The sequence below is a fragment of the Dermacentor albipictus genome, chromosome 1 (assembly GCF_038994185.2).
Source record: "Dermacentor albipictus isolate Rhodes 1998 colony chromosome 1, USDA_Dalb.pri_finalv2, whole genome shotgun sequence".
NCBI lineage: Eukaryota > Metazoa > Arthropoda > Arachnida > Ixodida > Ixodidae > Dermacentor > Dermacentor albipictus.
Window position 1 is genome coordinate 499239250 of NC_091821.1, and position 24426 is coordinate 499263675.

General features: G+C 44.9%; 1 protein-coding gene across 5 annotated transcripts in view; it reads left to right on the forward strand.

Annotated features, from left to right (window-relative positions):
• LOC135920358 (rootletin-like) overlaps positions 1-24426 on the forward strand; it is a 380210-nt gene that overhangs the window by 303258 nt on the left and 52526 nt on the right. For all 5 annotated transcript variants that reach the window (XM_065454609.2, XM_065454610.2, XM_065454613.2 and 2 more), the window contains 2 exons: positions 5065-5176; positions 15720-15860. In XM_065454609.2, coding sequence (XP_065310681.1) covers positions 5065-5176; positions 15720-15860 — 253 coding nt within the window. The remainder of the gene's footprint in view (positions 1-5064; positions 5177-15719; positions 15861-24426) is intronic.

Sequence of the window (24426 nt, forward strand, 5' to 3'; positions counted from 1 at the left end):
AGAGCAGAGCCAAAGCTGTGAGGCCTGTGAGCACAGATTCTTGCTCAGTGAGCTGTACATAGTGCCATAGTTTGGAACATGCTGCTTCAATAATGGCCTCAACTAGTGGTCTTGTCGGTAAGTGTTTACTTGGAAACTGTGGTATTTTGCACAATTTTGCTTTTTAATACATTTATTGAGGCTCTATGATGCTGAAAATGAAACTCATGTGTAGTCAGCACAGCTACTGCATTGCGGAGGGCTCCAACCTGGGTAGTGCTTCGTCCTCCGTGAAACTGTTGTTCGCAAGCACACCTACATTGTATCATTTCAAGCTGCTCTTAACACGAAAGGAACCAAGCAGCTGATGTTGAGCGTGCTTGGAACAGTGTGGTGAAGGTGCAAGCACAAACTCGGTAATTAAGAGAAAAGTTGCGTTTATGAACCAGCAAGTGCATGTACATTGTACAAATGGATGTTACAAGAAAGATCAAAGGATGGCACTGCCATCCCATGCGATGTTACGTGCTGGCTGAGCGCTCCTTCTGGATCGTCCGCCTCCTCCATCTGTGCAACCCTTCTCCTCTGTAAGCGAAGACGCACATCTTTTAATGGCAGAGCAGATTTTCTACCACTTCTATCACAAGTTAAACAGTTGATCTCACTGCGTGCTCGTTATGCTGCTGCCACCTGGACTGCAGCGGTTGCTGCTAGCAGACATCAAGGCATGGAAGGACACCTTCAGTATGCGTTCGCCCTTCTAATTGGTCAAATATGTCTATAGCTTCCACATTGTGGAGAGAAACTACTGAAACAATGTATAGATGCTGTGAATACAACATACTTTGCTGTGGTGGTATGTGCATGTGGCAGTGCAGTGCACATAACTACTTCCAGCCACTTGCGGAATATGCGGAAGTGCACTTTTCTTTAAAAGGGTCCTTAACCACCCATTGGACTTGGTGAAAAAACATAGCATACACTGTTGTGAACATCTCAGCCAAGTTTTGCAGTCATTTCAGTTTTCAGTTACAGTCATCAGTTTTGCGTACAGCTCGCAAGCGAAGTGCAAAGTAACCTTTTTCTCAAACACTTTTTTTTCAACAAAAGCCTGCTCCTCACTCTTTTCTGGATGTTTTATTTTGTAATATAGCACCACGTAGCACAGCCAGACGGGAGCATATGAGCGCAAGCCCTGTCGCGCACAGAGAAAACGTTGCGTATACGCACTACAGTTGTATATAGCAATGCTCCCACTCCTTTACCAAATTTGCCAAATTGGGACAGACGAGATTTATTGATCCATCCTGATAAAGAAACACGATTTTGCTCCGAAGTGCACCAAAATTAGCGACTGCTCATTACATGTGTGGCTACAGTGGTCTGCAGACGTGCAGAGCTCGCATCACTAAGTGGATTCATAAATTGAACTTCACGTTACACATTATCTATACATCGCTGACCAATAAGTCCAGCAACTAAATGTCAAACGACCAACGCCTAATGTCCGAATAATCGGGAGTTAAAAATATCTAAATTCACCAGAAAGCAAGTAACTTTATTGCGCAAGTGGCTAATAAAGTGCCATATTCTCAGATGACCACTTTCCACGATACGTTCACTCTTGCAGCATTTTGCGTCAGATGTGTCAGCATCTTCGAACAGCAGCATTCTTGGCTCTGTGTTAAGAATGCTATCATTTGTCGACACGTCCAGTGCTAGTCTCGCAAAATCTCGCGAAAGTATCCCCAAAGGAATCATCCACAAATAAAGCCGAATTTTACCAGCGAGTTACTGCGCCCATTGTACAGTTTCCTACGATCTGCTCAGTCTGTATCCCTACCATTGTCATGCTGTTGCCACAGATAGACAAAAGTACAGTCAATGCATGCAACAAAATCTTCAACTTTTGGCAACACAACAGGACTCTATGTTGTAGCAATGTCTTTTCCGGCGCCACTCCTTTTTGTGCTCCATTAGTGGGAAGAGCGGTGCTCTGCTTGCATTATCAATGGTATCAGCTGGCTATCAAGCATAATGCATCGCTACAACATCGCCGCCCTGAAGTCGACTGTGCTGTTATAGCCGAATGAGGGGCGGGTATTAGGATGCAGCTCTTAGGCGCCCATTCCTGCTTTGAGCTTTGCTGTGCTTCGGCGGTGTAACCGAGCGAACAAGCACAGCAAAAGAGGGAATAGCGAACGCAGAGCACAGCGGGATATGAAATATGACGAGAGTGAAGAGGGTGCAAGGAGGAGAGTGGCGGAGGAGGGTACAGTGGAAACATGAGGATTAAAGTGGAGGAAGCCACCTTGAAGCACCACCAGACGGCACTCATGTCCACACATGCGTGGCATCGGCGGCACTGGCCGTGCGGGGAAAGAAAAAAAGAATTTAACAAAAAACTCGCCTTCGTGCATAGCATTTGCTGCAAGTGTTTCACGGTAAAGATTACAGTTTCAAAAGCTTCGGTTGCTGGGAAGTGGCAGCTGTATGGCCGCTCTGCCACGTGACGTGGCTCTGCCAGTTGGTGCGGGGATTGGTGCGATGCCTCAATACATCGCGAATAGGAAACACGTATACAGCTGCACTCAAATTTCACATTAGGGAGTCTAGTAATCACTGATCATTTTTCATCGCAACAGTCACTGTCCTCATCGACGCAGACATCAAGGGTGGATTCGGCGCCGCTTAAATAACATGCAGTTACTGCGACTGTGTCTCTATTTAACACATAGATGAACAAATGCTGGACGGCCGGAGCGAACACTGCGGAATTTGCGAGTGGCTTGCCGGGGTTGACTTAACCTGCAGTTTGGTTGCCATCAGTGCTGGATTCTTCGCTAGTTTTGGTTTCCAGGAGATGTCTGCAACATGGCCGACCACCATGCTGCGGTCGTGCCAGCGACATATCAAAGCCAAAATATTGCTATTTCCACTCAACTCGGTGGTCACGTTAGCACACAGTTGGGCAGGCAGAGTCCCAGTTATTGAATAGTATGCCTTAATTGTCCGAAATTTTGGTCATACTTATACATTAAATTTATGAGCTAGTGATAGCGTCTCAAAATAGTTTTAATAATCAAGCTTGTTTGAAAATTTCTGATGTCCAAATCGGTCAGCGCCAGTTGGGAATCAGCCAGCCGCTGAACAGAGGCTTCAGCTTTACGAGGAAAAGCAGACCATTGAAAAGTGCCTGGGGTCGTCTAAAGCAATGCTTGAGCATTACAAAGCACTCAAGTCTGGCCTGGCTCAGAAGAGCATTTATCACATTGAGGCTGGTCAGGTGCTTCTGATTGATGCTAGAGCCTTGCTGAACACAATGCTAAGCTGGCAGCTGTCCATGAAAAATTAATAAGATGTAAAAGGCAACGCCTCCGCAGCTTCACTCAACTTGAAATAAACTAATCACAGCATGCTGTGCGAACAGGCTCATTGTCTTCATTTAAATTAAAAGAACTCTCAATTTAGGTCACCACTTTTTTTTTGTATTTAGAGGCATAGCAACATTGTTTTACAGCACGCAAATACACTCTGGAATAATCCTTGCCTCTTTTAAGTGTTCGTGTGATGGAATAAGAGAGGTTTGGACCCAGGACCACTAACCAAGGAACTCAATCAACACCCGAGTGCACACACAACACAGAATCTATATTAACAGGAGAAAATATAAACCTGACAAGAGACATATTCTTAAAGATATTATGACTAACACCTACAGTCCTGTGGCTGCTAACTAAAATTTCTGTCTTATGATATATATAGTCTCTCGCTGTGCATTCGTGCGTGTGCAGCCTGTTGATGCATCGAGCTCAATGTTGATCCCGAAGGGTTAGTTGGCGTCTCGTTGACGTTGCCAGGGGCTTCCCCACGTCATCACAGAATTCGCAGTCGCAGCAGCGACTGTGATAGCCATGGTAGCCAACGGTAGCCAATCGCAGTGGTCTGGGAAAGCAACCACCTTGCCCGGCTCCCTGGACCGTTTTGCCCAGCAGGAACACGGGCTCTTGGCATTCGTGAACGGTGTAGTGGTCGATCCTGGGTTCTCATGACTGGGCGTCCAGCGAGAACCGGCTGGCCTTGAATGCCGAGCAGCACGGAACACCGGCACGCACCACGTACCACTCGAGCTCAACACTTTGTCGTCGCCCCCGCACGGCTAATAGAGCATTGTTTTTGTTTTCCGCGCACTCTGTGCATATCATGACAGTTCGAAATAGCCTAGGATACGTCCAGCAGGTGGCATTTGTTAGCTCCAAAGTGGTTCGAAATCTGTATTTGGGTGCTCCAAGCGACTCCATAATTAAGATTTTGCTGCTCCAAAAATCGCTCCGAATCTCAATTTGTCAGTGGGACCACTGATATAGCTGCAGTTTCTACCTAGCGTAGATACTGCGATGAGTCCACTGGCTGAGCGCACCGTGGCTTGCTGAGAACAGCCGCATTTGGCTTAGTGCAGGCATCGAAATCAGAAGTAGTGGCATCTACATGAGCATCTCAAATCAAATTTGAACTGCGCAGCACGGTGACGTTCAGTAGGAGGAGTGCTGTGGGCTTGCCCCGTTCTGCCATAGCCTTAGCAGTGCAAAGCTTTGAACAAGGAGTGGAAGCATTGCGAAGATGGATCATACGTGACCTTTGATTGCCATAAACTCTGCTTCTGCTGAACATATTGAAGTACTTTTTGTGGCAAGGTATTTCTGAAATAGCCTTTTTTAAACTTCAGATGCTCTGCTCAACCTCGATAAAAAGTGGTTTAGTTCTCCTTTAAGAAACAAACCTACTAGAGGCATGGTTCCCTCAATGAGATGCCACACAACATCCCATCAGCATTTTTGGGTCAACCGCGCAAGTGGGTTATCACTGTGCATTGCTGTCAGCTCAGTGTCGAGCAAGTGCTAAGGGTGTCACTGGGCCTTACCTGGTTCACTTCGAAACCATAGTTACGGTGCTTCAAAAACAATCATCGACGACCTCAAAATGCCCTAATATTTGATGTAACAAACCTTTCTCACTGGAATAATACGGTCCGTTGTAATAAGCATCGACTGTACTAACCAAATACTGTGCCTTCAATTCCTGCAGTGCCGAGCTGGAGTCAATGCGGCGAGAGAAAAACAGCCTGGAGGCCAAGTTTTCAGCTGTAGCTGTGCAGTTAGCTGAGTCAGAGGCTGCCAAACAACGGCTGCACCGGCAGGTACGCGTCACAAGTTGGAGGATTCAATAGTGTGTGGCTGCTGTGTTATTGCTGTTATATCACTGTTGTGTTGAGGCAGCAGTGCAGATGTTTCATTCTTCTGCAATGTTGCAAGTTGTAGGAATGTGTTAATTGGCAATAGGCTCCCAGTAATTATTGCACAAGACTTAACAGCAGACCCCTCATTTACTGAAGCATTTGATTTTCACTCGCCTGGCAAACCAACCGAATGCAAATTACTCATTTCATATTGGTTCGCTTGCATTTAGCTAGGGGTGTGTAGATATCTAAACTTTCAAATAATGAATGAAATGTTGCCTGTTTTGATGCAGTTCTAAAATTCAATAACTGCTGTTCGCAAACCTGATTTTTCTAGTAATATTAAAACACTTTGTGTCATTGAGTAGTTTAGAACAAACATAACACTAAAACGAAATCTGATAACTTTCATCTTGGCCACCATGAATATAAAACGAAAAAGGGTGCATAGTGAAGTATGCTGCATTGCTGAGGAAGCTAAACTTCTTAGTTAAACCATGGTATCATTTGCAATTAAATTTCACTCACTTGGCAGTTCACTCTTTTGGGTACTACCACATATATGAGTGTTATGAACACATTTTTTTCCCAATATACCGAATCAAAGTAAGGGGGGTGCGTTCATTATGTAGGGTAAATTTCATGGAGACATTTTTGAAACATCAAAAATTGAAAAGTATGACGGTAATGATTTGGAACATGCATTAGATAACTTATCGTTGCAATAAGAATACATGTATACCATTTGTAAGCTGTAAATTTACTCCGCATCGGAACCACCAGATGTGCCGTTCAGGTTGCTGGCCACTTCATCCACGTCATGGTTTCACCACAGAACAAAGAACCATTGCATCAGTCGCACGAAGTCAGCATGGCCTAAGCCAATCGTGCATGGCAAAAGTGAACACACCCTCTGAACAGCAATCTCCAATCATGCCCCAGCTCGTCCTTGCAGCCGCTTCTAGCTGTTTGTCACTATCACAAGCATCACGTTAAAGTGCGCACCTGTTTTGACAAGCACGCTATATGCGTCTCTTTCCTCAACCGTCCTGCTCATTGGCAGTTTATCGATGTCTGATCAGCATTTCCGTTTTGCAAGCAGATAAAGTCTGTGTCCCGCAGCAGGCATATAACTTGACTTAAGGCCCATCACACATGTCAACATCTAAGGCAGGCAGAAAAGTGAGTCACTAGCATGCAAATGCGACAGTACGCCTTACTATGACCACTATGCCGATCAAGTGCAGACTCTCCCGTGTGCTGCTCCCGGCCACGCATTCGGCGCGTACGCTCTCCTATTGCGTCAGCGTAAAGTACGTGAACTGTGTGTTGCAGAGAGCCAGTTGCGTTTTTTTTCTCTCTCGAATCTGCAAGGCACCTTTGCACCGGCACTGGCAGAAAGGGTGCATTAAGCATTAAGTGCGCTTGCTTTAAACACATATCCGAGAGTCAAAGATTGTAGTCTCTCTGAAAAACTAAAGCATGGCCGTTTGATCGTGGGACTGCACAGTAGCAAAGTTGGAGATGCGATCATTACGTGAGGAAACAAAAATTCAGATTTATTGCGACTAATTTGGGGTGCGTTCATTACGAGAGTAAATACGGTATATAGGCATTCTATATGTGTGTCGTCTCTGAAATAGACCAGAAATATGCATCATTGCAAAAATAGTTGATGTAATATTGGTAGTATCTGTTTAAAACATTTGAATCGGGAAAGGACCCTGCTTTTACCATCCCGCTGTTGCCGCAGAAAACACAAATTTCCACTTTTGTCTCGGCGGTGTACACAGGTGCAAACTGGCTATATATAGCCTACCTAATTTCGTCCTGATAATGCCTGACCACGTAGTGTGAGAATGAACTGCTCAGGTGTTTTTAATGCTTACCTTTTGCTTTTAATAAACCATGCTTTCTATTATGCAGTGTAATAACAGGAACAATGCTTTCGATATGATGATATTGACACGCATACTTGTCTATCCTTCTCTCAGCGACTGCATTTCACCTGCTAATGACTTAATGTTACTTCTCAGCACAAGATGCACCTGCACTGATTTGGAACTTACTAGAATATTGATGTTGATTCTGTTTGTTGTGTATGTTCTCACTGAACCTTGTGTAATCAGATTGTGTGCGTGACGCAAATAGTGTTGTTTTTTCTGGAAAGTGTGCGAGCACCAGAAATTATGCTGGAACCTTCCATGATCCATCTATAAAAGCCGATGCACTTGACCCACAGATCAGATTCTCAACAATCACCTGCTTTGCTCGCCACTATTGTTGTGCTTGAGTATTACTTGTCTTGCTGGGCACAAGTTTGCCCAATAAAAAGTTAAATTTGTAACTCACAGTTTTGACACTGCATTGTTCTTAAATGTTACAACTGAAAGATATGAACAAAGCACTGTATTATTTAGGGATGTACGAGTACTCAAAAATCACCGAATTGAATATTGAATGTTCAAATCATTGGATTAGCAAATGGAATATCTACTACTCACTTTTTCGAATCTCTAATATATTCGTTGTAGAGACCCACACATTGCCATATGTCGTGTGCACTTCAGCGCCCCTCTTGCTCAATGCCATATAAGCGAGCACTTCACTTTGTTTCCAAGGAGAAAGAAATGTTGAGGGTACCACAGATGGGCTGACGCGGTAGCAGACTTCATCACTGCGATTGCAACCTGACGTTGGCTCCGACACTCAAACGCTGCAGTCCGCTGGGTGGTGCCATGCAGGCAGGGGCCGCCCCCATTGATACAAGGTTCTTCCGGGTCGGCAGTACAGATTGAATGATAATGCGATGTAGACAGAAGGAACGGCAACAAAAGCAGTATGTAATTCGGAAAGTGCAATAGCATGAGCAAACATCAAGCCGATTAGCTGCCAGAAAGCACACAAATCGTGTTGGATGTGCGACGATGAACGTAACATTGCTTCAACAGTCATCAATCTACACTTTACGCGCGATCTTGGCATTGATAATTGATGAGCCGCCTTTATGAGCATATTCGGAGCAAGCATTCCGGGGCAGCTTGCGGGCCATTACCAGATCGACCAGCGGCGAATTTTCATCACGACAATGTTGCTTAGGTCATTAGGCTCAATCAGCACTGCTTCATCAGGCATCGCCGGCTAAACTTAAGGTTTGGTATTGGACCTAACTGATATGATCCCATTTTGTACAATTTCCCAGCGCCAACGTTCGCGATTGAGAATGCAACAATTGACCGATTACAGTTACACTTCTTCTTTGCTGGTTAATGTGTTGCCAATCTTTCGGCACCAGCGTTCAGTATACAGTAAAACCTCGTTAACTTGAAGTCATCGGGACTGCAAAAAATCTTCGAATTGAGTGGATTTTCAAATTCACCGATTACACACAAAAAATGCAACCCAGGCAAAAAGTTTTGCTGAAGGAATGCGCTACCTTTATTGGGTGATCTTTGCATTACTAATTAGAGATGCTGGTTTGGCACGTCCTGTAGTTCGAGGCTCCAAGGGTCATGTTTTCTAGCTGGCCAACTACGTGCAGCATTTGAGAATTTCCACCGTGGCACTCAACAAAAGTGCAGATAACGTTCAGTGATCCGATAACTTCCCTATGAGCGGGTGCTTGGGAAGGCTCGTCGGCGTCGGCGTCGTTGCTGTCATCGCACGTGGTCGCATCAGCAGTAGCTACACTCTCCAAGTATGAGTAGCATGTTTGTTGATCATTTTCAAAGTTCAGATTATCGGGGAAGCCGACTGCACTGGATTCGCTATCCTCTGCGCAGAGTGCATTGATGCGGTCGCAATACTCGGCTCCTTCTTCATCAAGTGCTCATGAATAGTCAGCATCAGCATCGATGGTGCTTTCCTTCGAGAAGCCAGTGTGTTCAAAACACCGTATGATCAAAGTAGGTTCCACTTGTTTCCATGCATACACAATAAGACATATGTCCCTGTTGAGGTTGATGGAGTACTCCTTGCCTTTGTCATAACAAAGGAGCATGCGCTTGAGCAGGTGGTGGTGGTAAATCTTCCTCGTGTAGTGAATGATGCCTTGGTTCATTGGCTGCGAGATCGATGTGGTGTTCAGAGGAAGAAATACCATCCTGATAGCTTTCAGGTGTGGGATGTCACCATGCGCCAGGCAATAATGAAGAGTCAGGGTGTCTACCAACCGGGAAAATCGGGAATCCTCAGGGATTTTCAGTAGTCTGGAAGAACTCAGGGGAAACTCGGGGAATTTGTGCCTCTATCAGGGAAAATTAGCTGTGAATTTATTGAAAGGGTTGAAAGTCGCGGTAATGCTGGCTCGAGTAACAGACAGGATTCATAATGAATCATCTTTGACGCCCTGTCGTCGGCTGGAGGAGTTGCCAGTGTACAGTCAACGACCGACTTTCCGGATTCCAGATAATTTGGACAGCTTCACAGCAACACCACGTACCCCATCGAGTCAATGTATGAGAACATGTAAAATTTCGGACGCAAGAACTCTTTCCCGTCCGATTTTCCGGACGTTTTGCCATGACCGCAGGTCCAAAACAGTATTAATCAAAGCCACCACCGATGCCATTTTGATTACCTCGCCGCCTTGAACCGGCGTTCATGCACGCAGATTCGCTGTAAATAAGCTAGGCAATGCTAGGTCTAGCTGCTTCGACGTTCGCTACGAAGCTTCTTGCCGTTAGGTGCCGCGTTTTTTATTTAATGATTTCGCTGCTGTCAGCAATGGCACGGACTCTGCCTTTGTGGCCGTTGCGATTGGCTTAGAAGCTTGGAAAGCACGGTGCATTGATAATGCCGGTTCCTGAAATTCAGCTTCGCCTCTGTACAGAAATGTGACTTGGTGAAGCATATACCCGCCGTGGTTGCTCAGTGGCTATGGTGTTGGGCTGCTGAGCACGAGGTCGCGGGATCGAATCTCGGCCACGGCGGCTGCATTTCGATGTTGGCGAAATGCGAAAACACCCGTGTACTTAAATTTAGGTGCACGTTAAAGAACCCCAGGTGGTCCAAATTATTCCGGAGTCCCCCACTACGGCGTGCCTCATAATCAGAAAGTGGTTTTGGCACGTAAAACCCCATAATGTAATGGTGAAGCATATGCAAAAGTATTGCAGTGAAGCATAACAAGCGTGGGAAGGGGCTGTTGCCATGGGACACAGTATGTATTCCTTAACTATGCACGCGTGCACCCGGTATTTCCTGTCGCAGTATGAGCACCAATATGCCTAATATGTGTTCCCGTAGGCCTGTAGAGCGTCTTCGAATGTGCCTGTGGCAGATAGAGCCCTTAAGAGCAGTAAATGACATGCATTTATTTTTTCCAACCGGCTGATTTCTCTGACGTTTTCGCGGCCCCTATAGGGAGTTCGAAAAATCCGACGTGCACTGTGCAACTGACCAAGAAGATCCTTCAAATGATCCGGGGGATGAACGAGTGGCGGAAGGCGGACAAGAACAGAAAGGATCTACGTGTTGGGGAATGAATGGGAAAGGAAGCGTGCTGCCGCCGTTTTGAGCTCAAAATACAGTGTTGGCTGACACCGAGATGCAGGTGTCCCTCATCCAAACCAAAATAAACTCTTTAAAGCAGTGAAACACAACACTGAGGCATTGTGCACAGGCTGAGAGTATGTCATGATAGTTGAGGTTGATACACCGGCGGTTGAGAATGTCACTTGTGACAAAGTTCAGGCCTCATAGCACTGAGTTTGCTGTCAGTTGACAGAAATAGCTCATATTTGAAAATATTTGCTTCTGTATGCATCTCCTTTTTATCTGTGTTTGAGGATGTCCGACTCGATTAGCAATTTTTTTCGAAGACATTTTATTTGCTGTGCATTTTACTAACCCCTCCCTTCTATTCTTTTTTTTTTAATAGCATAAACACTACTGTTTAGTATTCAAATTGCATTAAGTTGTTTCATTTTAAAATTTGTTTCATACGCTTACTAGAGAGTGACAGCATCGGGTGATATTGTTTCAGCCCGTCTTGACATAAAACATAGTTCTGCATCACTCAGGGAATTTCGCAAAGGCACTCAGGCAAAACCTGGAAAACTCAGGGAATTTGGAAATGTCAACTTGGTAGACACCCTGAGAGTACATTCCTGCATGTGGCTGCGAACTTGCGGTCAATCTGCTGAACGTAATCTTCAGATATTGTGCCTGTGACCCAGGCTTTCTTGTTGTGCCGGTAGATAAGCTCATCCCTTGGCGGCAGCCGTGGAATTTGAAGCAGCGAGGTTTCCCACTCTTTCCAACTATGAGTAACGGCAGCTTGTGTTCACCGCACATGTTCGCGTCTTACAAAACAGTAATTCTTTCCTTACCCTGCTTTCGACCTTTGGCCACGGTGTCCTTCGCTGCAAACATTTTTGTGGGCAGCATCTTGTAAAAAAGGGCTTCCTCGTCAAGGTTGTACACATCGTCTGCACTGTACTCACTAAGCAACGGAGCCAATGTGTGTTTCTTCCAGTTGTCGATGCCGCTCTCATTTGCGCTGCCGCTCTCACCACAGACAGCTACGAAGGTCAAATTATTGCGCTCTTTGAAATGGCTGAACCATCCATTGCTACACTTAAACTCTTCGTGCCCAAGTTGTAGAGCCAAGTCGTTGGCCTTCTCCCGCAGTAGTGTTCCATTGACGGGAAGGTGGGCTGCGTTTGCTTTCTACAGCCAGCGAAGTAAAGCTGATTCGACATCTTGGTATGTTTGAGCCTGTACTCGCGACCACTTCGAAGAATGTGTCTTGTTGTAGGCCTCCAGTACCTTCGACTTGTTCTTCAATATTGTGGACAACGTCGAGAGGGGCACACTGTGCCTTTCAGCCAACTCTGTATTGGAACATGTTCTTACCTGCTTCTTGGATCAAGCAGAACTTCTGCTGCAGCGTTAGTCTTATACTTTGGCATCTTCACTCACTTGCACTTCTGCACAGTTCAGAAAAAAAAAAAAAGCACCATGCTAGCTGCAACACCCCTAACCACCGCACACAAAGAAACGGTGAAGACCGGCGTTGCGCGCACACACGTTGCCGCAGGCGCAGAGGGAGAATGAGCGAACAGCAGCCAGTCGCAGCAGCACGGAACATGCTGAAGCTGTGACCGCTGTGACTGCGAGGAGCTTACGGAGGGAGGAAGGAAGGAAGGAAATCAACTTTATTCAGGTCCTGCAGGCCACGAGAGCTTTGGGCTCTCTTGGAGTGGGCGTCTCCCACGACGGAACCGGGAGGTTGAGTTTCCTGGCGGCGTCGTGGACCTGCTGGACGGCCCAGAGTTGGGGAGCGAGTTCTTCGCTCCGGATTGCTTCTTCAAACTTGCGCTTGTCCTGTTCGTAGTTTACGTGAGCGAGGACGAGAGCATGTGACAAAAACCGATATGCTTGCTGTGTTGCAGTGAAGCACGTCTTCTCCTCTGCAGGTGCGCGCTTCGGCAGTGCACTGGGCGTACCTTGTACTGATTTTTGTGCTAGAAGTACTACGGGTCAAATGCTTCGTCTATAAATAATCGCAATCGCTATGTGGCGTCACCTCGCGGCACCAAATAGCCGTCGGTTCGTTGGGTTTTTAGTGAAATGGGGATTGGGAATTGCTGCATAACACCGCAAATCTTCGAATTAACCGGGTTGGCCTAGGATGCCGGTTCGAATTATTTTCAAATTTACATTGGAAAATATGGGATTGCAGAAAACCTTTGAATTATCCGGGAATTCGAATTACCAGAGTTTGAATTATACTTTATTGCTAAGCTGTAATCATGTGATACGTTTACCAGCCGCTAGATCCTAAGTAAACAACAAAAGGTGTGAGGCATACATGCTATGAGGAGTAGTAGGTGCCCGCAGTGGTAGCTTTCCTGCAGTATTGGCCTGCCCGTGTTGCATGAAAATGACACCAAACAGTTGGGTTCCTATTCTGTTTACACGAATCTTCTAATGGGTGATCGCACTTTGCTATTCACAGCTATCGCTGCCAACCCATTGTGATGAGTAGGGGTGTGCAAGTACTGAATAATAGATTTCAAATCGAATCAATAAAACGAAAAGCTGTATATCAAATCACTAATGAAATATTAGAAAATGTTTCACAAATTTAATGCATACAAATTTTCGGCTAGAAAATACAGTGCTGCACGTTCTCTGGAACCTCCTTGTATTGCATACGAAGAATTCAGTAAGCTATTAGTAACTTGGGCACATAGAAATCAAGGTATACAGTACAGTCTACTCTTATTAAAACGAACACCAAATTAGTATGTCAGCATTGGAAACGGCTCAGTTCTAGTAGAGTTAAACCTCGATATAATAATGTCGGTAAAATAGGCATTGTGCTTCATTATACCGAAATTTCTTTGTTTTGGAATTAGACCTTTTATGCAAATAACTACAGTTGTTGATCGATTTTGCTTACACGGAAAGGGGCCGCAGAATTTTCTGAATTATCAGGTAATCAAAAAGAGCAAATCTGAATGAGAAAACAATTCATTTTGATAAATTAGGAAGCGGCAAGAATGATACGGTTTCATGCCACGTACGTCGACAATATCTTCACGTCGATGGTATGAATTAAGCAAAGCTGGCTACGCTTTCATGTGCACTCTGCCCCTGCGACTGATAGCATCATCCGCACTGGGACGATGCTATCAGGAAAAGCGCCGGCAGTGGGAAGCGAATGCTTCGTCTGCCTCTCACTCCAATGGGTCACTAAATCTCTGAGATTACACAACTTCCAATACTAAATGCGCGGGAAGACAGTTTACATGGTTCCATGCTGTCTTGGCATGCCCACTCTTTGCACACGCAGCAGATTACCTCTAAAGCAGGGTGCATGGCTGCGCATGCGCTAAACAGCGCTTACAGCGATGCGCAGCGGGCAGCTGAGACGCATGCCAGAAATTGAGACACAAGCCAACTTACTCCTCACTCCGCCTTCTTGCGCGCGCGAGCTCGCTTCTCTCCCCCATTTCCCTTTGCTCGTGTGGGAAAGCAGTACTCATAAAGCCACCATCTTTTTTCACTCTCGCACACTTTCACTCGCACTTAAAGCACACCGTGTGCAGCGTGTGATAGGATCTTGTCACATTTGGACTTTATACGGAACATGATGCGGGAGCCCCATTTCGGCAGTCGCTCTTGTCACGCAGGGTGTGGTTTGAGAGGTGCGTTTGCAATCAGTCACTTGTAATTCAATCATTTGACCATCTGTCTCTACGGACGTTTCTTTTCATTGTCTCGGCATTTCTTTTGTGGCAGCAGTGAGATTTCATTATATTGAAATCACATACAAACTCACTTCATCATATTGAAGTTCTAAATACATGGTGTTCTATGGAAAAGAGGTCATGAACAGTTAAATACTTCATTATATCGAGAATTTCGTTATATTGAAGTTTAACCGTATATGAGGGTTTGGAAAACATTTTTTTTAATTAATAGAATTTCTGTTGGATAAAATCTAGCGCTTTCTTTTTTCCTCTGAAGCTAACGAATGGGTGACATTCTATTGCGTTAAATACCAATGAGGTTTCCAAAGTTTCATAGTGGACCTGTATTTTGCAGCAAGGTTTTACTCTTTGCATAGAAAGTGTTGCTTTCCAGTTTTTCCCCAAAGTACAGAAGCGCTATCCAACTTTATGGCAGGTGGTTTATTGTAAGGCCAATCAGTGCAACAGGCTATAGGACCGCACATCACATGACTCGCATCATAGCTCTGCGCGTAGCCAGTAAAGAACGGGAGTTGTCCGTACTCTTCCAATGTCAGGTTTGGCATGATTTGCCATCTGTCAAAGATTCTGAAATTTGGAGGGTCATGGCAAGTTTGCGTAATGCAGAGCCATGTGAAACTCAGTAAGGCGACAAACCACCTTGGAAATGAAAGCAAGTGTATGGGATGGCAACAGAGTTGTTAACAGCCATCATCCTTGCAACACATTGTATGGCGGTCTCTCATTCCTAATGCAAACATACTGTATTGACATGTATAGCATGCTGTGCACATACAATTGCGACATGATACCTAAAGTCCGTTCTGCGTTCGGTATGGAGAGCGTCATGCAGTAACACTTATAGTAATTCTGATCGCATAATTCTGTGTCTAGCAGATACCACTGTGGAATACTGTTCATGCAATGCTTTCTAAGCAGTATGTTGAGTTGCAGTCCTTGTAAAGGTTGAAGAACCCCTCTCATTCCTGATGCAAACATACTGTATTGACATGTATAGCATGCTGTGCACATACAATTGCGATATGATACCTAAAGTCCGCTCTGCATTCGGTATGGAGAGCGTCATGCAGTAACACTTATAGTAATTCTGATCGCATAATTCTGTGTCTAGCAGATACCACTGTGGAATACTGTTCATGCAATGCTTTCTAAGCAGTATGTTGAGTTGCAGTCCTTCTAAAGTTGAAGAACCAACTGCTGAGACAGGATGCAGAGTAAGGTTTTGTCAGAGGCAAAGGTCCATACATGCACCATAATTGCTTGTGGACCTCTTGCTGCAGAAGACACTAACAAGCTCAGAAGAAGGACGGCGCCTTCGGGAGGAGAACCGCTGCCTGGAGCAGGAATTGGGCCGTCTACGCCATCAGCTGTCACGCACTGTGGATGCCATGTTTGTCCCCCAGCCACGCACCAGCACTCCGGTGCGTCAGGTGCTGCCACCAGGTGGCCATCTTCTGCACGAGTGGACAATCTCATTGCATGTGCATGCTTATTTACCAGAGGTAGCAATGTGCAGAAGTGCATTGTCACATCCATAGTGCCTCTTATATTTTCCTAAAAGGAAAACTGGCGCTGTTGTATGCATGAGAATGCTGGGATGTGGTTTCTTTGGATTGGCTCTGTCCTTGGAGAGGTAAGACCCTGGGAAGTGGATAACAGTGTTCAATCTGTTTCATTCTCCACTATGTTTCATCCTCCACCAAACTGTATGTAAATTCAGATAACGACAGGGCTTGCACTTCTGCAGCGTTGGAGGTTATGAGTCTCTCTGCATACTGAAATGCGAGAACAGCAAAATGAGGTGCATACTCCCAGGCCTTGTAAGTGCAGCGATTCCACTAAGTCAAAAACTGCTCAAAGCAGTAAAGGCTGCCTGTAAGCAGCAACAGCAGTATAGATGCAGAGGCATCAGTGGTGAGCGTAAAATGGGAACGAAACTCCATAATAAAATCATATCAGCAAAAAAAGTTTGAGCAATGCTGAACTCCTAGTTGCCACAGAAATGAAGGCGACATGTTTCTCTAACATCCAGAGTGGTGAGACAGTTGGAGGCCCAGAAAGAGGCTGTCAGGAACACTTGCAAGCCTTGTCTCTTCAAAATAAGCAAAAGGATTTAATAATGCATCCATTGTGAAGTTCTGCCTCCTGTACCTATTCTATCATTTTGTTTTTGCCACGTCTTGTGAGTACCTTACAACATGGTGCATTTCTTAACTTCGTAACTCATTAACTCATCACATGATTTCTCTAATTAAGCGTTGCTTCAGCAGAGTTCTTTCTAAATGCAAGTTTGTGCTGTTTCTGTGTCTCAATAGTTGTTGTAAAATGATTTAGGAGTTGCAGAGCATGCATTAAGTAGTTTTTTTTTTTACTTCACTTGCTTATACAAAACGCTTGGCTACAAAAGTCAAAATGTTCTGCTACAAAAATGTTTTCTGCTTCAAGGGATGCTACAAGAAGCCTTTTGGCTGTTCCACCACTGGAATAGCCACAATCAGGGTGTCTACCAACTGGGAAAACCGGGAATTCTCAGAAATTTTTAGTAGTCTGGAAAAACCCTGGGAAAACTTAGGGAATTCGTGCCTCTATCAGGGAAAATTAGCTCTAATTTTATTGAAAGTGTCGGAAGCTGCGGTAATGCTGGCTCGAGCAATAGACAGAAATCGTAATGAATCTTCTTTGACGTCCTCTTGTCAGCTGGAGGAGTTGCCAGTGTACAGTCAATGACCGACTTTCCGGATTCCCGATACTTTGGACGGCTTCGCAGCACCACCACATACTTCATAGAGTCAATGTGTCAGAACGTGTGAAATTTCGGACGCAAGATGCTGTCCGATTTTCAGAATGTTTTGCCATGACCGCAGGTCTGAAACGGCATTAATCGAAGCCACCACCACTGCCATCTTGATTACCTTGCCGCCTCGAACCGGCGTTCTTGCACGCAGATTCGCTGGCAGCCGTAGCCACCCCTGCGGCAACGCTAGGCCTAGCTGCTTCGGCATTTGCTATGAAGCTTCTTGCCGTTGGGTGCCGCGTTTTTTATTGAAAGAACTCACTGCTGTCAGCAATGGCACGGACTCTGCCTTTGTGGCCCTCGCAGTTGGCTTAGAAGCTTGGAAAGCATAGTGCGTTGCATAATGCCGGGTCCTGAAAGTGAGCTTTGCCTCTGTACAGAAATGTTACTTGGTGAAGCATACGCAAAAAATATGGCAACAATCCCGGCCGCACGCTTCGAACTGAATTTGGTGTTGCTTTTGTATAATTCACTTCATTCATAGCAAATGACTGTGTACATGGCTTTCGCTTACTCTCAAGCAGATTCGACGACTGCATATATGAATAACCTTGTGGATTTTTAGAGATCGCTTGTCATTTCAAATGCGTCAAGTCCTAACGAGAGAAACTTCTGGGATGGCTGCGCCTCCTATTGGCGAAGTTGAGAAATAGGCAAGACAGCATGTGGCTTCTGAGATTGAGAGATCTCGGAGGCCATGGCTGACAGCTTGTACTGCTTGTACTGATTTCGCTGTGGATTGGCAGACAGGGAAAGTGGAAATACAATGCGCTCCTGCCTTTCTTTGCTCTGCCTCTCGCACTTTTGGGGTGCAAATGCAAGGCTTGGCGAATAGATAAAATCACTTAGGTGCACTACGTATGCAAAATTCAGAGCATCCCGCATGTAAACTATGCTATCACACTATACTAAAACTACCTTTCTGCACAGTTCGTTTGTGGAATGGTAACGCCATTTTCCTTAACCCCGCTATTATTCTAAAGTTAAAAAAAATTGTGTTTTATTTTGAGACCGGTTCCATTCCTTCTTTAGGGAGTGACTGAAGCGGCCGGACAGTGCTCCCATTCCTGTGCCAAATTATGCCAAATGAGATTTCCTGTGCCATCCTGATAAAAAAACACGATTTTGCGCCCATGTGCACCAAAATTAGCGACTGCGCTATACATGTGATACTGCAGTGGTCTGCAGAAGTGCATAGTGCATGATTAAAGTGGCTTAATAAATGGAACTTCACATTGTCTATTCGTCACCCACCGATAATTAGAGCTCGGCAAGGACTGCCTAAAAGTAAAAATAAACGGGAGTCAGAAATGTCCAAATTCGCCAAAAAGCCATTGACTTTATTCCACCAGTGGCTAAAGGAATGCTGACGACTTTAGGGGATATGTTCACTTTTGCAAGATTTCGCGCCTCTAGCGTCAGACGCGTCGACGTCCATGAATGACGGCATTCATGGCACTGCGTTAGGAACACTATCGTCCGTCGACATGCCTGGTGCTAGTCGCACAAAATGTTGCAAAAGTGAAAGTATTCCTGAGAGGGATCGTCCACAAGTAAAGCCGAATTTTGTCATGCTTCTGCACGTACATACGCTTGTCTAAGATGTGGTCAGTCTGTATCTCTACCTTTGTCATGCTGTCGCAACAGATAAATGAAAGTAGAATCAATGCATGCCCTGAATCTGCAACCTTTGGCAATATAACAGGACCACTATTTTGTAGTGATGCCTTTTTTGGCACCACTCTTTTTTGCACTTCATCAAGGGTAAGAACGACACCGCTCTGTCTACATTATCATTGGTATGAGTTGGCCGTGAACTATGGATGATACGGGCGATATATAGAATCATGCGGATTGTATCGCTACAAAATTGCGGACCAGAAGTCAACTGTGCTATCATAGCCAAATGACGGTGCATTTTTTCAGCAACAGTCGCTGTCCCTGTTGGTAGAAACATCGAGGGTGCATTCAGCACCTCTTAAATAACTTGAAGTCGCTGCGAACATGTCACTATTTAACACATCGATGAACAAACGCAGGGTGCGCAGTACCCACTCTGTGGGACTCGCGAGTGGCTTGCCAGGGTTTGCTTGCCATATGGTTTGGGCATGGTTGATGCTGGATTAACTAGGCTTCGCTAGTTTTGGTTTTCAGGGGGCGTCGGCATCATGGCCGACCACCATGCCAGCGACGTATCAAAGCTGAAATATCGATATTTTCAATCAACTCGGTGGTCGCATTAGCACACAGCTGGCCAGGTGGAGTCCCAGTTATTGAATAGCGTGCCTTAATTGTCTGAAGTTTCGGTCGTGCTTATACATTAAATTTATGAGCTAGTGATAGTGATTCTAAATACATAGCCCTAATAATCAAGCTTGTTTGAATTGCTGGTGTCCAAATAATCAATTGCTGCCAGCTGTGAATCAGCCAGTTGCTGAATAGAGGCTTCAACTTTACGAGGAAAAGCGGACCATTGAAAAGTGCCTGGTGTCGCCTAAAGCAATGCTTGAGCATTACAAGGCTGGCTTGGCTAAGAAGAGCTTTGGTAGTATTGTGAGTGGCCAGGTGTTTCTGACTGATTCTAGAGCCTTGCTGAAAACATTGCTAAACTGGCAGCTGTCAATGAAAAATTTATAAGATATAAAAAGGCAATGTTTGCACAGCTTTACTCAATTTGAAGGAAACTAATTATAGCATGCTGTGTGAACAGGTTCGTTGTCTTTATTTTAATTAAAGGGATACTAAGGCTTCTCTTTTTTGTATTCAGAGGCAGAGCAGCATTGTTTTAAAGAATAATGCTTTTTAATTGTAAGTGTTCGAAACAACCTTGGGCATGCCCAGCAGCTGCAATTTATTAGCTCCAAAGTGCTCCAAAATTGGTATTTGGGCGCTTGAAACTGCTCCAAAAATTGCTCCAAATCTGAGTTCGTCATTGGCACCACTGGGCTGCCGGAGACACAGCATCCCTTGGACGCCTGTTTTCCTTGCAAGACAAGAGCTTAAGGTAAGGCTGTGTGCAAATGCAGCAGTGCTGCACATGCTCGGAAGCCTGCTAGCATTGCACAACAGGAATCTAGCAAGTCATGAGTAACATATAGGTACAGTCGGGTGCAAAAGTTTACGGATCACAAGATCTGCAAAAAAAAGATAGAACAAAAAAGCAGAATATCTGAGCAGCCACAGAATGCCCAGCCTGGTATTTGGATTTCCTGATTGTAGTAGTGGTATATGAACAAAGTGGTGTTGTATAGTTTTACTGGATATGGTCGCAAACTTTAGTCCATAAGCTATTGTGGTTGTCTGTACATAAAAATCAAGACACGCAGCACAGTCTACTCTTAATAAAGGGAACACCAAATTTGTATGCCAGCACTGATTGTAGCTCAGTTCTGGTATATGAAGGTCTTGAAAATATTTTTTTTATCAATAGAATTTCTGTTCAATAAAATGAAGTTCATATTTTTCTCTTAAACTAATGAATTATAGGGATGCTGTGTCGTACTGAATACCAATGAAGTTTTCAGTTTAATAGTGACCCGCCGGGGTTGCTCAGTGGCTATGGTGTTGGGCTGCTGAGCACGAGGTTGCGGGATCGAAAGCCGGCCACGGTGGCCGCATTTCGGTGGGGGCGAAATGCGAAAACACCCGTGTACTTAGATTTAGGTGCATGTTGAAGTACTGCAGGTGGTCGAAATTTCCAGAGTCCTCCACTACAGCGTGCCTCATAATCAGAAAGTGGTTTTGACACATAAAACACTGTAATTTAATTTAGTTTAATAGTGGACCTGTATTTTGCAGCAATCTTACTTATTGCATGTAAAGTTTTGCTTTCCACTTTTTATCCAGAATGCAGAAGGGCTATTCCAACTTTACGGCAGGTGGGTTATCGTAAGGCCAATCTGCACGGCCAGATGAAAAGACCGCACATCACGTGACTTGCATTTCCGGCACCGATTGTAAAGAGCAGGTGCTGTCTGCTCCATTTCATTGTCGGGTACAGCGCGGTTTACCAACTTTTAAAGAGTCTACAATCTGCAGGGTCCCGGCAAGTTTGTGCGACCCCCCCCCCCCCTTCCTATGTTTCGGCCATCCGCACCAATGCATGCAACCAGGTCATGGCACTTTTGCACCCGCTGGGTAAATATAAAGCTAGTTTTGTGGTGGGTTGCTCAAAGCTAAAAAAAAAACAATGTGCATCTGCAAAAGGCATCGGTAATGAGGCCGCCGTTCCGTGTTGCAAATGTGGCAGCCGTGAACAACTTCGTTGCTACCCCACGCACTGGGTTCTGTTTGCGAGGTGTGTTGCTGGCTTTCCAAGTGTCGCGTAGCTGCTGCCAAAGGATATGTGTCAATTTGTCATGAAACCATTAATTAGCGTAGTCACCGACGCTCCATATGAAGCAGCGATGATTAGGACTAGTGGCCTAGGCAGTGCGGCCGTGATGAAAATTTGCCACTGGCCGATGTGTTAAGAGGCCGCAAGCCATCACAGAATTATACGGATGGATTATCATCTGAGCACTCCCGAGGATATGCATGCGGTTAGATTGAAGGCTGTTGAAGTAATGTGAAGTTCATCACCGCGTACAATGATGGTTTATTGGCATCCCCTTTGAAATGGGGTGGTGACATATAGTCACCTAGCCTGCTTTGATTTAATTAGGTACAATGTACATGTTTTTCATTACAGCAAGTTTGTATGCATCTCCTTAACCTCTTTTCTGTTGCTCAAAACTTCTCTATTTACCTTGTACTGCTACCTATGCCTGTAACGGATCCAGTCATATCAATCTCTTCCCTTCATTTTTTCCTCCCATACTCTAAGCATCTCTTGCTTATCTCAACTGCTGATGCTTTCATCCACTTTAAATCCAAGCTCCTCTGGAAAGTGTACGTTACCTCCGAGTCTCGTTAGGTGAATCCCTTCGCATTCCGTTAGGATGTGTTGAGTGGTCTCCGGATTTTTGCAGCAGCATACACATGCCTCATCTTGTTGCGAGTATTTGCTCCAGTACGTTTTTGGCCCTGGGCAACTAGCTCGAGCCTCAAATAGCAAGGCACTGTCCTTTACGTTATCGCACAGATTTTACCTCGTAATTTCTTTCTTCCCATTCTTGTAAATCTCCATGGCCTTCTTTGTTTCCATTCTTTGCATCCAATTTGCTGTCTCCATTTCTCTCACTCTCTCTCTGATGGCTCCTGGTTTTCTATTTACGCTTCCAATTACCCCGTATCCAACACGACCTGCGTGCCTATCAGTGGTAATTCACCCTGTTCCTCACTTTACAAAATACATGCTGCTAATGTTGCCATTCCCACTGTTCATGTCGCATTATTATTTTGATCAGTCCTGTCGTCAACCCAGACAAACCTTGTACTGACAAAGGTGGCTCCGGCTGATGCAGTGCCATTCTGCGAATTGTGGCATTTGGGCACTCTGTGTGCAATCCCTTCATCGGGCTGACATCGAGCAGTACTTGCAGTGACAGTCAGCTACCACATCAGCCGGGGTGACTCATCAGCGATGCACTCAGCAGTCTTCTTGCAGCAAAAACAAAGTGAAACATTCGCTTGGGTAGCACCGAGCACGAGGGGCTCCATGGCACACGCGGGCATGTGGCACTTTGTGGGTCTCTACACTGAATATTTGAAAAATGGAATAGGAGATATTCGGTTTCTGAATTGAATTATTCGAACATTCACTGTTCAAATCGAACGAGTGGTATTCGATATTTGCACACCCCTAGTTTAAGAGGCTCTATTTCTTCAGCCGCTTCAGCCATCCTCTGAAGAAGAGACCGAGCCGGTTCCAAAATATCTAGAACTTTTTAAATTGGCTGGAACAGTTTTCGTTTCTAAAACAAAGTTTACACGACCTATATTGTAGCTGCATTGCTTCGAAAACCATGTCATTGTATGGGTTCTGACCATTTGCGATACTTTGTTTAGCAGGCAGAGAACAGTAACCAGACTCTAACAATCGGCTGTTGCAAAATATTTGGTTAATTGCCAACATACGAAAATACCGAATAGAGTGAAAACTTCGACCCTCGTCAATTTGAAAAATATTATAATTCAGACTATTCATACGGTCCTAGCAGGTGTGTGCATCATTTAATGCAGTCCAATTCTCAATAATTCGGAGTGTTGAGCGCTGCAAATGTGCAAAGCAAAAGAGCAAGAATGGCACTAGCATCCAATCGAAACGGAGTAGTGGAGTCGGCATTGCCATAGTCATCAGCAGTAAGTGCATGTGCAAAACAGCAACACCGCAGTGCTTTGTGCCTATTTGTGTCACTAAAGCCTTTATTCTTTCCTTTACCACCGCACGTAACACCGCATTGGCCGTGTGCCTTCATAACTGCAGAGTCACCATCCATGACCGCACTGATAGCGACCACGGTTTCATCTGCAGCTGTTGCAGCAAACGGTAGTTTTGTTTTGACTTGATACAAGGCTGTTGAGGATTAAAAATACCAGCTGCATCACCATGGATGAACAATCTGTTGGCAACCAGCTCAATGGCAAAAAAAAAAAAAAAAAAATCAGGATGTGCGTGCATTAATGAAAAACCTGTCTCAACTGAAGGCGTGCACCACGGCTGTGCTACGAAGGAAGTCACGAGGCCTTCACCTCAGTCACGAGGTGACGTGATGAGAGTTGCAGCTTCCGCAGTGCTATTGTGGAAAATAGGTACAAGATTTGCTGATTCATTTAGTAAATAAGGACGTGTTGACATACTAAGCATTTCTTCATCGTTTTCTTAATACCCTTGATAATTTGACATTCGGTTAGCTTGGACATTTTTTTCGGTCAAGCACTTGGGTAGCAGTTTGTTGCTGTTGTCGTTATTGTCCTGTCCATTACTCACTTTCTTGTCCTTATTTAAAATAATTTTTCACTGTTCCCTGAAGCCACAGGAATTCATAGTTACAGTGATCCAGCTGACAAATGGGTTCACCACAGCTCTGACTGCAATTGTACTCGTGGAATGAAGCTTGTCAGGGAACAAATGTGCGCATTTTTGCTTCTGCCATTTTTAGTTTGTGTGGCGTCGGTGCAATTTAGGTGTGTTATGCTTCGGTCAGAGTCAGTACCAACCTTACTGACTAGATACATAGCAGCGTGACATCGAGCTACCTGGCACTTATTGATAAAGGGAAAATGAGACATCCACTCAAACAAAGCTAAGT